General features: G+C 44.4%; 1 protein-coding gene across 2 annotated transcripts; it reads right to left on the reverse strand.

Moving 5' to 3' along the window:
- Positions 1–692: 692 nt before the first annotated feature.
- Positions 693–11,555, reverse strand: PPP1R3B (protein phosphatase 1 regulatory subunit 3B). 2 transcript variants are annotated; one of them, XM_081045832.1, is made up of 2 exons: positions 11,272–11,555; positions 693–5,343 (listed from the first exon to the last, which is right to left on the reverse strand). In XM_081045832.1, exons 1-2 carry the CDS (start codon positions 11,406–11,408, stop codon positions 4,461–4,463), a joined length of 1,020 nt encoding a protein of 339 aa, XP_080901958.1. In that variant the 5' UTR covers positions 11,409–11,555; the 3' UTR covers positions 693–4,460. The 2 variants fall into 2 exon arrangements, with proteins under 2 accessions (XP_080901958.1, XP_080901959.1); XM_081045833.1 differs by lacking the exon at positions 11,272–11,555 and adding an exon at positions 10,457–10,554.
- Between the last annotated feature and the right edge of the window lie 1,975 nt (positions 11,556–13,530).

Raw genomic sequence — 13,530 nt, forward strand, 5'->3', positions numbered from 1 at the left:
TGCGAAGGCAAATTGTGGAAAATGTTTGTTGGTCTTGGGAAAGGCAGTTCTCTATGTAGCTCACTTTTTGCAGCTATTTACTAGGTGCTAAGCTGTATGTGCTCCTCTTCTCCACTACTGCCTTGCCCGTGATGGCAGAGACTGATTTACAGGAAACATCTGGCAATAGTTTACTTCTCTCTCCATGCTACCTTCTGAACTTTGAAATAAAACATGCTGGAAGTCTTACTTAGGATGAATGTCGGATGTCCAGTGGGGAAGGGGGTGCCATTAGGTGCTGGTTGTTTGTGCTGGTCACAGAGTTTGATAAAGCTGTGATAGCCACTTACAGTTCTCCCACCTTTGAATACACGAAACCAAAATATGCTTTCAGAGCAAGTGAGAGGGTAGGAAGCAACATGCCCTTGGATCGTTAAAAATGGACTCAGAACAACACTGGCCCGTGTGGTTCTTCCCTAGCTCTTCTTTTCTTAGCCACAATCAGACTTTGCTGCTGTGACAACATAAAAAGCAATTACCCTCCTTCCTCTGTGCCTTACAGCTTTGTCAGCTCAGCCATTGATTGTGAGCTATCCCTTGGCAAACCTGCATTCTATATGTAGAAACACATTGTTTGAGAATATTTCTCCCCCGCCTCTGACTCCAAAAATAGAGTCCGTTTTTAAAATAGGACAGTTTCAGTTTTGTTTTTTCTACCTTTATTACATTTTTGCATTTGAGATACAAACCACTCTCTTACACCACACAAAATACATCCATTCTTGTGATCTTAAAGTGCATTTCCCCTTTAACTTTGTGTACAAAAATATTTATTTTTAAAAATGTGGAAATTTCTTGACAAGGCACGTTTAGGCATCCCATGAAGATGAGTCTTCTGTTCTACATTCACACTGAAGGAAAAGTGAAACGATACCATCACAGCTGTATTCTTCCGAGTTCTCACAGGTCCAGCAACCTTTAGCAACTGATAAAAACAAAACTGTAAAAAACATTCACAGCTTTACAACCTGGGCTGCAATGCTGTACAACCGTAGGAGGAAAAGCCACACAGAACCACAGCTATCCTTCCCAGTCCCAGGTGTGTCCTACTTCCGGAAGTAAAGAGAGCTGCCAAATTGTCTTCGGATGACCCTGTAAGACCCCATTAACTTCTTCTCCCCAATTTCAGTGATCATATCGGAAGAGAGATAACTAGATCAGGACCTCCTGGAGCAAAGAGCCATGAGGCCTACTCTGGCAAACCATATCCAGTCGAGGAATTTTAAAAGAGGAAACAAATGAAAAACCACCAGGTTTTCATTCACTGTCCATTGAGAGCCAGAATGGACAGTGAATTTACATTTCTAAAAAGTAAGCAATCATTTTGGGGGCTTATAAACATATATGTAACCCATTTAACATCCAAATGACTACAAGTGATACTTGTTTTTAAAAAGCAAGTTATACGCAAAGATCAAAACCACAAATATTTTTTAACAGTGTAAAATTTACATCTTTAAAAAAAATCGGAAGAGTCATGTTTTGCCACCATTAACATTAAATCTCACAGAAAAAAAACAAATTCTACCTTGAATGTGAAATTGTTTTCATTTCAGGAGAACAACCATTTTTTTTCTCACCGCCTCTCCTATAACCAAAAAGAAAGAAAGAAAAAAGAAACCCACTCAAATGCTTCATCTCTTCCAAGAAACATTGAAAGCTTATTTATTATACATCTTTTTCTGGTCCAGCTTATTTATTGCACCTAACTTGCAAATGCTCCCCAGGGCATTCGGGGGAATAAATATGAAACAAAAATGGAGCTGCTTCCCCATTCCTGGACCACTGCCTCAGTGGCAGGAAGCTGAGCCTTCTGGGGCAACTCAGGAAGGACCCCAGGACTGGGGCCATTCGTCAGCATAACCAAGAGCTGTCTGGGGGCCAGACATATAGGTAGGGCTGCAGGGAAGTCTCCAACTGAGCAACCTGTCCCTCTCTGAAGTGTGTAGACCTATCTGCTTATGGTGAGCTACTAAATAAGGAGAGGTTCTGTCAAGGCCGTTCCTCAGGCCATCTGATGATATCCTGGGACAGAACTGGGCAAAAAGAGAAAGACTACATGGTAAAGAGGAGACAGTATTCTTCAGATGCTCCTGCCTCACTGATTGGCAATGCTGACAGGGAAGTCGGCCAGCCAGATTCCTTAGTCAGAGAAAGGTCTTTGCAAGCGGGTGAAGGCTTGCCTGGTGGGGTGAGCGTTCCAGGTGCACCAGTTGGGGACTTGCAACCAATGCCCCCAGCAAAAGAGCTGGGGGAGCTGGGAGTAAAGAAGGGTAAGGGGGAGGATTTATGGCTGTTTTAATAGAGATACTTATCACTGAATTACCCTATTTCAAATTTTGACACAGGAATGTCTTTAAGATCACTGTTACTGAAAACCATACAGGAGTCACTTGAGGCATTTTTCTTCTGAATATAGAATGATCTCGTTACCTTTAGTCTGGTAACATGTAAACGACAGTGCACCTGTACCTTTCCTGAATTGGAGGTCGAGGGAAGGGACTTTTAAAAACAAAATCAATTCATGACCTACACAGAATCAGTTTCGCTTCCATTTCATTTAGATTTACACTATTAATAATTTTGACCACCAGAACACTGAAAGTGCTCTCTGTGTACTAGATGTAGCACGTGCTTAGATAAAACAGAATTCCCCAACTTCAGCATCAGATAAAAATGTGATTTTCCCATATATTATATTATCATGTAATCCCTCAGTGCTGCCCACCTGGGAGAGGCATAAAAAATAAAGCACTAGATTGCAGACTAGTAACAGCTAGTTTTAGGAACAAGAATTACATCAAACACCACTTAAAGAACATTTAAAAAGTCAAAACATTTTAAAGTTCACAAGGAAAAAAAAAACCCACAAAATTCCAGGAGCCAAGACACTCAATACCTGCCTGACACTGATTTACACAGAAGCCGGAGGTCTTTTCTAATTGATTTGGAAAATGCAAGCGAAAGAAGACTCTCTGCTTACACAGTCCAGTAGTTGTGCCCCCAAATGCTGGCAGCTCTGCATGCCTCTTCCCACACCTCTTAGGGAAAACCTCACTTTAATAAATCAGGCAAAAGGAAAGTAAGACAGTTGTTTAACTAATCTCTAAAAAACAAAAACAGAAAAAAAACCCCACCTTCTACAAATACACGTGTGAAAATATCTTTAAACACCTCCAAGTACAAACCAGTCTTGCCGAAGAAAAATCACAGGGTTTGGGGAACCATCTGACAATGAAAGTTTCAGGAGTCTCACAACAGTATGAACTACAGACCTTTAATTCTTTAGTCCAATGTGGTGAAGAACAATTAATCTCTGATATTGCAGAGTTGGCAAACACTGAAGATAAAACATGAGAACTTAGTGAGATTTTTCTCCCCTATCCCTCTAACGTACACCATAAATAAGAACACCCAAGTCCAAGTCCCTGGGTATTTGTAAAGTGTCCTGGAGATTGTAAATCACAGTCAGAATAAAAGCAAACATTTCTGGAAGGATATGCTGGATCTGCAAATCCAGATGTCCTGAACACAGCATAAAAGATGAGTCTCCAGGAAAGGACATTTAAAATCCTTGCGTGAAGAATGAGACGCCTGCACACCAGCCGAACAAGTTAAAACACCTCTTGTAATTGAGCCTTCTGGTGACTCCGGGGAAGAGTGAGTGAGTACTTAGAAAGCTCCCTCAAAAGCCAAGAGGAGAAGCTAAAAGTGTCCCACTCGTGACTGTCCCGCAGCAATCTGTAACACTGCACAGGGGCCAGTTACTTTCGATCACTGGTGTGGTGTTCCCCGCTGGTACACATATGGGGGTTCAGAAACAGGCAATGCCGTGTCTCGGCTGATTTGCCTTTGTTATCTTTTCCTGAGCATCCGTGAACTGTCGAAGAAATATGCACAAAAAGGCATGGACATAAAGTATGAAGTACACATAGACATGGAACAGCAGCGACAGGCAGGAAGGGCCTAGCTGGGTGGACAACACCCAGAGACAATGAGCCCAGTCAGTGGAAGGCGGTTGGAGACGGAGTGACATGCAAGTGACTGACTTTCCATCCAAGGAAAGAGGAATGGCTCCTCCAGACAGGCCGGGCACCCTCCCGATTGTGTCATTATGAAGCCACCATCCTCCAGCCTCGCCAGCACTGCCTGCAGGCCTGGTTCCTGTCCAGAATCTTTCTGGCACCGTCCTGCTCAGACCCTGTGGCCAGCACACCACAGCCACTCTGAGTGTGGAACTGGTTCTGTGATCTAAGCCTAGCTGGATTTCTTGGTTTAAGGAAAAAGTGAATAGGATCCTTTCTTTTCAAAAGCTGTGCCCAATGGCAGTTCAGCTATTCTCTTGGCTTCCATCTCCATCCCGTGTGACTACGGCTAGGCTTGTCTGCACCCACTCAGCCATGCTCTGTCACATGCAGTCACTAATAGTAGGGCCCTAGCTTTTCGTATCCTAGATAACTCGGCCACTCTGGAAATAGACCATACGAACACCGAGGGCTTCCAAATTGGTCAAAAGATATTCCAAAATCTGGTCCATTTTGTGACTCGGCTGTTCCCTGAGTGGATTTTAATTCAGCCCGGGTGATCCGATAGTTTTTGCCTTTGTTGCTGTCCCAGTATGTCTGTCCCTTGCACTCATAGCACACAGCAAACTCCATTCTTTCGTAAGATTGAATTTTCTCAGGTAAGCTAATCTCAAAGGAGAATGTGTCCCTGTCTGAACTAGCGTAAGTGTCCTTCACGTACCAACAGGGAAAGTCTGTGAAGCTTTTCCAAGTGTCAAATGTCATTCTTATTTTCACCATCTTCTCAAATGCAAGGTTCTGCACCTTCACTGTGCCTGCAATGGCTTTGTCCTTCAGTACACAATTTTCAAGGCAGACGTGGTCGGTCTGAAGCCTGTTTCTAAAATCTAAGTAATCTGCAGAAGGCTGAGAAAAATCCAAAACAAAGCTCTCGCTCTCTGCTGTCGTCAGACTCACAATGTTGTCTAGGAGCTCAGTGATGTTAAATGGAATATCTAACGGGTCATCAAATTCTGAGAACACTTTCACCATTGTCAGGGCCAGCCCTTGGTTGTCTGCGAAGGACACTCGCTTTTTCACCTTCTTCTCCTGGACAGTTGGGGACACCACTCCACTGGCTTCATTCTTGCTGCTCAACTGAATACAAGGCCTCAGAGGTTTGCTTGGCTTTGATGAGATCTTGAAGGCGAACCTCTCTCTCCGCAAAGAAGGGGTCATGCAGCTGTATCTGCACTCTATGTCCACAGCCATCGTTGGGTTAGATGAATAGGCTAGAACCCTGGCAAAACGGGAAAAGAAAGAAACAGCAATGAGATCAGATTGATGTTTAAATTCAACAGGGACCGGCAAACAATGCTTTCCTTCATCTCCACCCCCATGGCTCCCCTTCAGTAGTAATTCAAGTGTGGTCCAGCGTGACCTTGGTTTCAGGGAAGATTAAGAGTGTAAAGTAGGGGAGAGGGGACAAAGTTCAAGGTTAAAACAAACAAACAAACAGAAAAGTATGGACCCTCTAGTTTTAACATAAGGTTTTTCTATCAGGATTTCTTAGGGCCTTAAGTATGCCAATGTGCCATGGGGATTAATAAAAGAACATACTGTTTGCAGAATTGCCCAAACTTATCTGACTAGGGAACCCTTTTTTTTGTGGAGCATTTTAGAACACATGTTCTGAGGAACATACTTTGGTAAATATTGCTTTAATAAAAAGAAATTAATTCATCCTGTAAATACTGATTGGTGTTTACTATATGCCAGGCATTTTGCTACACATGGGGAATCAATAGTGAAGACAGACACAAACCTGTTTTTATTAAATGCACAGTAGATTTTTACATCCCAGTATATCTTTCTTTAAAAAGATCCAGCAATTTAGTGAAAATAGCCTCTACAAGAATAAATAGCAAAGAGAATCATTCTACGGATTAATTTAAATCTGACTTCGTGAAAACTATATTTTTCTTCAGTGAAACAAATAATTAAAACTAAAAGATTAAAGACAAACTGGGAGAACACTACAAAAATCATGACAGCAAAGAGTTAATACCTTAATATACAGTCTTACAAAACAATAACCAAGTCAAATATTCCACATCAAAAATGATCAAAGAGCCTGAATAGAAAATTCATGAAAGAAATTTAAAAGTGACCCATAAATATGCAAAATGTCCAACTTTACAAGTAATGTAAGAAATTTAGATTAGAAAACAATGCCTGATTTTATCTATTGAGTTAGGAAAAAAATTTAAAAGATAATGCAAGTACTTGTATTAGTCCAAATTGGCCCAACTTTTCTAAATGTTCTTGTCATTTTTGGTTCTAATATCGCATGCAAGTATGCATCTTTAGGAAATAAGTAAAAATGCATGGAGGTTACTTCACTAAAATGTTCAGTGCAAAGTTATGGGGGGGAAGGGTGAAAAAATAATCTAAATGACTCAATAGCATGTATCTGGTTAAATTAAGTGCACAACATTCATGTGATAAAATTTTATATCATCATCAAAACTATTATTTGGTAAAAGATTTGAATGGCATGGAAAAAATTAATTGTTAATACAAAAAATGGAAATGATAAAATTGTACATAGAGACCAGATTTGTGAAAATAATTATTATGTATATGCACAGAAAAAAGACTAGAGACATACTTTAAAACTCAAAATATCTAGTTGATGGGATTTCAGGAAATTTGTTTTCCTGCTTTGTATTTTCTAAAATAATATCCTTTCTATAATCAGAAAAAAAGTGAATCTTAAAAAAAAACCAACCTCAAATATTTTAAGATTTGCCCAAAACACATCCAACATGCTTGCCTCACTAAAGCTGAGCAAGTTTTGTCATTCTAACTAATTACTATGGCAAATTTATGTTCTGATTTGACAGTTATAATGGGCTAATTGAGAAGTCAGTGATAAAACCAGGATTAAAATCTCTAGTCTGAGAATCACAGAACATGGAATCGCGATTAGTTCCCAAACATATCTGCTTGGGATATGTTTGCGAACTAATGTGGGCAGTGTGTTGGGGAGCTTACTTTTCAGGCCTTCCCTACTTCCCACCCTGTGGTGGGGGTGGCAGGGTGGTGGGGGTAGTTAAGGAGAAGTGACAGGGAAAATGTAGCTTATCATCTGACAAGAGCTAGGACCACTGGTTTGGTCCAACAAATAGTATCTCCTTTTCACCTTCTGATTTTGGTTAACCAAATATATTGAAAAAAATGAGAAAGGACAAAGACACAATGGGTTTGATTCTATTTTCCAAAAGAAGTATAGCATTTCCCTAGGATGCAGGAATCCCTTAGTGATGACCAGTTAGAGAAACGCACCCATTCAGAGACAAATAAAATAATAATTTATAGCCATAATGTAGTTATCTAAATATTCACTTTAAAGGATATTTGTCTTACTGTTTTCTCTTTAACAAAGTCAAACAAGGGGAAATTTTAGGGACAAATTTGCTTTCTGTGATCTGTTCTTATACTTGTGCAATTGTTCTGGAAAGGAGAGTTCTGACTGAATTGGGCAAGGTAGCTTCTAAGAAAGTCAGTGGGTTCACCAATGAGTTCAATGTAAAAAAAACCCCTAAACCTAACCACGTACTTGAATTTTAGTTTTTCCTGTCCATTGCAAACCTTCATTAGAACGTACTAGAATTACACGTTCAGCTCTAACTCTAACACAGGTAGTTTTTTTTTATTATTATTTATTAAACACAGATGAACAATCCAACAGGGGGCAAAGCCTTGCCTCCCGGCCCCTCCCACTCTGTCCACCCTTGACAACCTCGGTGTGAACTGAGGAAGGAGGGCTTCCTCCTGGGCCACAGCAGTTTCCTCCTTGCCTGAGTCAGCACAAGGTCAACTGCAAGTTCTCTCTGCTTGGCCAACTAGCCTGCAAACCAGCCTCATACGTGCTTTCCTGCACGTTAAAATAGCTCATTAGAAAAAGGCTGGGAAGCTCTCAAGATATTGTGGAAACAGAATTCTAAAATAAGGGAATCAGTTAAAGAATCTGCACATTTGCAGCTGACTAAAGTCACCCTCAAGTTCTAATCCTGCTGGTTAAAAAGACTTAGTTGAAGACTTGGTAAAGTTACACTGTTTGGACCCAGTGCTGTAAATTTGCCCAAGATCCCTTTTACCACGAAGCTGTGAGTACAAGTGGAACTGGAGGTCGGGAGGTGAGGTTCTAGTCAGAGCCAGAGCTAATTAAACAATTCCACTGGCACTTTCTAGAGCCTCATCGGTTTTGCAACATTCTTCTATGAAAGGCACAAGTTCGGTTAGGTTAATCACCCGGAGGCCTAAGGGTTACTGCCCTGGGGCATTGCACAAGCAACTCCTGCTTAGAATCCCTTTATTTTCTGTGTGTCACCAGAACTGGAGGTGAGGACATTAACCTCTGGGGCTTCAATCTAGGACATGATCTGTCAACCACTTGGCCTATTCTCACATATAGATTCCAGTTTGTATGAACTGGGACATTCTCCGAGAATCGGTCACCCAAATGCTGGTTTGTTGTAGGCCTTCCTGACCCTCTTCTCAGGAATTCCCCCACGGCCTGTGACAGGGATGACCATCACCCAGAAGGAGACCTAGCAACAGAGACGGACAAGGTAATAGTTGCCTAAGTTCCTGAAAGGAAAGCAGCTAGACAGGCATTTTATCTTCAAATGGCAGGAAAATGATCAGTTCCAACGCAGACTGCACCAGGCTGTACCTCCGGCCCCCTTTCCTGACAGACTCTCTTGCTGCTCCAGCCCTTTCCCTTGCCAGTACCAGGGAATATGAGTCCCCAAGGCGGGCCAAGGTAAAAAAGAGAATGAGAAGATATGGACACACATATTACCCAGCAGAGCATGACAAAAGACCTGGATAACAGTTTGCTGAAGGACAGGATCATGAGAATATGAGTAGCTGTTCCTCAGACCAGTATGGATGCTCAAAAACTTTGCTTCCAAATAGATGCTGGAGATGAGTGTGGCCCCATGAGGGACTGGGCCATGCCCAAGGCTAGATTGCAGCGTTCCTGGTCAAAAGAGAACAACTCTAACACTCCGTGACAATTAGAGAGAACATGGATAGTTTTGCATAAATCTTTCCTTGTTCCACTAGTGACAAATAACACACTACCTCAAGACAGCTGGCGAGGGCTAGGTCATGGTGCTTTTTCTTGTGAAAACTATATAGGCTTGTACAGAAAATAACCCTATGACCTTCATAGTTTCAGGCAGCTGAGCTGCGACTTTCTGGCTGTGCCTTTCATAGGAAATACTTTTATTTTTTATTTTTTGTATTGAGACCAAAACATTTCCCCTTCCATTCTCTTGTACTTTGATAAACAAAGACAGAAAAATAAGATACACCAATAACCCCCAAAACACACACACACACACACACTCCCCAGGAACACTGAAACTACACTAGGTAAGCAGTCACAACCAGATTAGTTTTTAGAGACATGGCCATCTACCCCCTCAGCATTCTTTTATCCCCTCCCAAAGGTTTGGCTGACACAGTATGAATAAAGTTGACATTTTCCCCTTTGTACTCAGACAATGGGGCCCTTATTCACAGTCTTAAAAGCCACTTGTACTCCTCTATTCTGTCACCATCATCTAAAACATCTTTGAGATAATTATCTGTGGATGCGGCTGCATATTATAGAAAAGAGATAGGTTAAAATGGCACCGTCCCTGCTGTCTAAAAATGTCCAACGTGAAACAAAGCACTGGCCTGGGCATGCCTCCACCCAGCTGTGCCACTTGGTGCAAGTCACTCAACCTCTCTGGGCTTGAGCTTTCTCCTCCGAGGTCCCTACTAGCTCTGACATTTTTCGTTGCTCATAATACCTGATGGTTTTTGTCTTCCCACTAACTTTCCCTAAATACCTCAACTTTACTTTTGTGGGAAGGCCTCTGGCTGGCTTGCTTCAAATTTGGCTCCTGGACAACCCTGCCAAATGAAGCATTTCCTCTTCTCCTCTGCACCCCAGCCCAAAGCCCTAATGCTCTCTGCTCCTGGACCCTAGGTCTCCCAAGGAGGCGGGGCCACACAACCCACGGGATCCAACACCTTCTAGCACCTCTTTAAGTCCCCAAGTAGTCTTTCCTCAATTTTCTCCTCTTCTGCAGGAAATAATACCATGACGGGCCCCAAATCTTCTAGCATGTCGTTTTGGACCCTCTAACCCCTCTTTTGCAGAGTCCCACACGGCCTTCTCCGTGTTCAAAAGGGTGCCATGAACAGGGCGCCAGGGGCAAGCCTGAGCGTCCAGGCTGGAGGATCCCATAGGTCACTCCGACCCGGCCCCCTCTCTGACCCGGCCCCTCTCGGGCTGCACCCCGCCCCCAACCCCTCCACGAGCCTCCTTCTCCTGGTCGGGCACCAACCTTTGGGGTCGCGGGGCAGCCCCCTCCCCAGCTCGCTCGCTGCATCGGAGAGCCTGGAGGGAGGTGGCAGGGGAGGACGCCGCCACCGGACTAAACCCGGGTCCGGGAGGAGGAGGAGGAGAAAGTGTAGGAGTAGGAGGTGGAGTCCAAGTTATTACCAGCTCGGGGTGGAGAGGTAACGGCCGCATGAGCGTCCCCGTGCGGTCGGGCCGCCTCGTCCCCGCCGACCCAGGACAGCCCCAGTCTGGGGACTGGGGGCTGGGAGTGACCCGGCTCCTGGAGCCCAGGGCGACCGTGGCGCTCTAGGTCCCGTCGCCTTCGGGGGCCTGAGAGACTCCCAAGGTGTTTCCTTGAGGTTTATGGGGAAACCAAGGCCGGGAGAGAGTCGAAGCAACTTTTCCTTGTGCTCCAGAACCACCGCCCAACTCCGGAGACACCCTCCAGAAGTGTCAGGCCCCAGGCTGGAAACGCGTTGTGCCAGGTTCGAACCAAGGACAACAGGGAGCAACGGTATCTGGGGTCCCAGCCCCAGACCCTTCCCCCTTCCCCCTTCCCCCGGCCCCCTAGCGGCCCGGACCGCAGCTCCGTGGAACACGTGGGGCCCATCCCACCACTCGTTCCTGAATTAATTGCTCTTCCCACGTGGAAGCAACAGCTTCCTGGAACCAGTCTAGAGTGCTCCGCTCCTGGAGTACAACTGCAAGTTGGACGGAGAAAGTGTAGATGGCAGGAACCACAGAGGGTCTTCACTGCGCGCCCCTCATCGCGGTTTCCGCGGTCCCGCACTCGGACTCCAGGGCTTGGGGAGGACGTACCTGGTAGAGTTCATAAGCCCCGAGGTGCAAACGCGCCAGCCCGCGGCAGCATCCGCGCGCGGATCGCAGGGGCAGCGGGGGCGACAGCAGGAGCGCGGGCCAGGACTCAGGTCCGCGCCCTCCGCTGGCAGCCGCATCCGTCCGTGCGCAACAGCAGCCCGCTTGCCTCCTCCCTGCGGTCCGCTACCCGGGACTCGGGCTACCCACCTCCGCGCTGCTCCCTTTAACTTTTTGGCCACCTCTCCCTTCTTGGGATGCCATCCCAGACCCCCTTTCACGTGAACGCCCCCCGCAGCCAATGGGCGTGCCCGGGACGAGAGCTGTGGACCAATGGCGGTGGAGCCGCGGTCCTGGAGCGCACCGCTGCTCCACGTGATCGGCTGAGAGCGGGGAGTGAGAGGGCTGCCGTCCAGGGGCTGGGAAGGGCGGCAGGTCATTATTTCATCAGAAGCCCAGGGACGGGCGCCAGGGAGCAGAGGCACTTTCCTACAGAAGAGCATCCCATTACAGCGAGCCCTGGACTTAAGCGTCCCGCTCCGTATGCAAAGCCCTAGCCGGCAAAGCCCTCCTGTATTGTCCCGCCGGCCCCACCTTCATCTACACTTTAGATGGGGGGGTTCCCAGATGAAAGTGACCTCCCCTACCACCTGCGGACCCCGCAGAAGCCCTGACAGAATACTTGTGTTTCCCTCTGGTTGAGGCGGCCGTCTCTCCGGGATAGGTGTTCCCAGCTCCCGAGATAGTGTCAAAACAATTATTGTTCGCTTGTTCTGTGCAGTTCAAGGTCCAGGTGTTACTGTGAAAGGAATACAGTAAAATTCTTTTTAGAAAGTTGTTATTGGGGCAAAGGACCAATACAGCATAGATGTAGTTGAGGGTTTATCATGTAGGTATATTTTAAAGGACTTGAATCTGTTATAAAAAACGACCTGGATCTAACAGGGCCTCCGTGATCTCTAGGATACTTCATGAGGTCTGTAGAGACTGGCAAGCTTAGAAGAGACCAGAAGCTCCTCCTCTCCTATGAGATCAATTTAAATATATCTTTATAAAGTCATATATAGGATCTGCTTTGTGATCAGCCGTGAGATGGTCACTTTAAGGATGAAGATGAGGATCCCAGTTTTCTAATTTTAATGAATTTTGGAAGTTGATATAGGATTGCCAGCTTTTTAAAGTGCGGAGTGAACACATTAGAACAAAACCTTACCATCTTCTGTGATTATCATTTTATTTTAAAAAAAAGTTCTTTTTAACGGTAATAATAACAAAATGCAGGAAGGACCTAATCTCAGAGTAAAAGCCAGTCCTTTACACTGGATACATTTAGCGATATGAAAATTCATCATGTTGAATATGGTATTTGGGAATTTCTGCTTAAAGGGATATAAGACCAGATTCTATTTTATTTTTTTACTTTTAAAAATACTATTGTATTTATACTCATGTATAAAAATGGCTGTATTATCGTGTTTACATACATACCAATATTGAAAACAGATTTTGATTATGAATCACATCTAACTTTTATAAAGCACACACAGACATTAAAACACTGGTTATAGAAAGGAGAGTGGAAGAAACAAACATTACCTGTTACTTTCATTTTCATTAAAGTGCAGCACCTTCTGAGAAGAATCAAATTAATCTAAGGATCTAAGACTAAAAACTCTAGTCGGTTACAATGAACTAATATGGGCCTCCAGCTTAGAGAGCTTCCCCAGACGTGCGTAGTCTCCCTGTGTGAAGGGCGGTCGGTAGTCCTCTTCCTTCTTTCTCAATAGGCAAATCTGATAAAGGACCACCTGTGAAATCAACTATTGGTAGGCGGTTGGCAAATAAAGTTTCTATGCAATATTCCCTTTCCCAACTCTAACTCCCCTTTTATTAGCTGATGAGTACATTGAAGATTTATTAAGCCAAGTGTTGGCTCCGTTTCTCAAGTGTAGTGAGCATGCTGCCGGAGCGGGCAGATAAAGAGCCAATAGGTCTTGCAAAATGTGTCCAGGCAAAGGGTGATTTGAACCAAACTGGGAAGAAGTTGGGACAAGTAAATACAACTTTATAGCATGAGGGTTTGGAAGCATCTTCCTTACAGAGATCGAGGAAACCATGGGTAATAATTTCCCCTGTGGTTTAGGTGACTATTTCAGACCAGGAGTGTGGGGCTAAACTTAGTTGTGGCACACCACAGCCTGGGTAGGTAGGAGTGTGGCGTCTATGAGTTTGAAAAGAGCACAGTCTCCTTTGCAATCCGAA

Source organism: Rhinolophus hipposideros (assembly GCF_964194185.1).
Source record: "Rhinolophus hipposideros genome assembly, chromosome: 4".
Taxonomy (NCBI): Eukaryota; Metazoa; Chordata; class Mammalia; order Chiroptera; family Rhinolophidae; genus Rhinolophus; species Rhinolophus hipposideros.

Bases quoted from the DNA above. Each gene is read 5' to 3' on its own strand.
- PPP1R3B (XM_081045832.1), bottom strand. From the start codon at position 11,408: ATGCGGCTGCCAGCGGAGGGCGCGGACCTGAGTCCTGGCCCGCGCTCC. The intron at 5,344-11,271 runs GTACGTCCTCCC...CCGTTTTGCCAG, and splicing joins GGGCTTATGAACTCTACCAG to GGTTCTAGCCTATTCATCTA.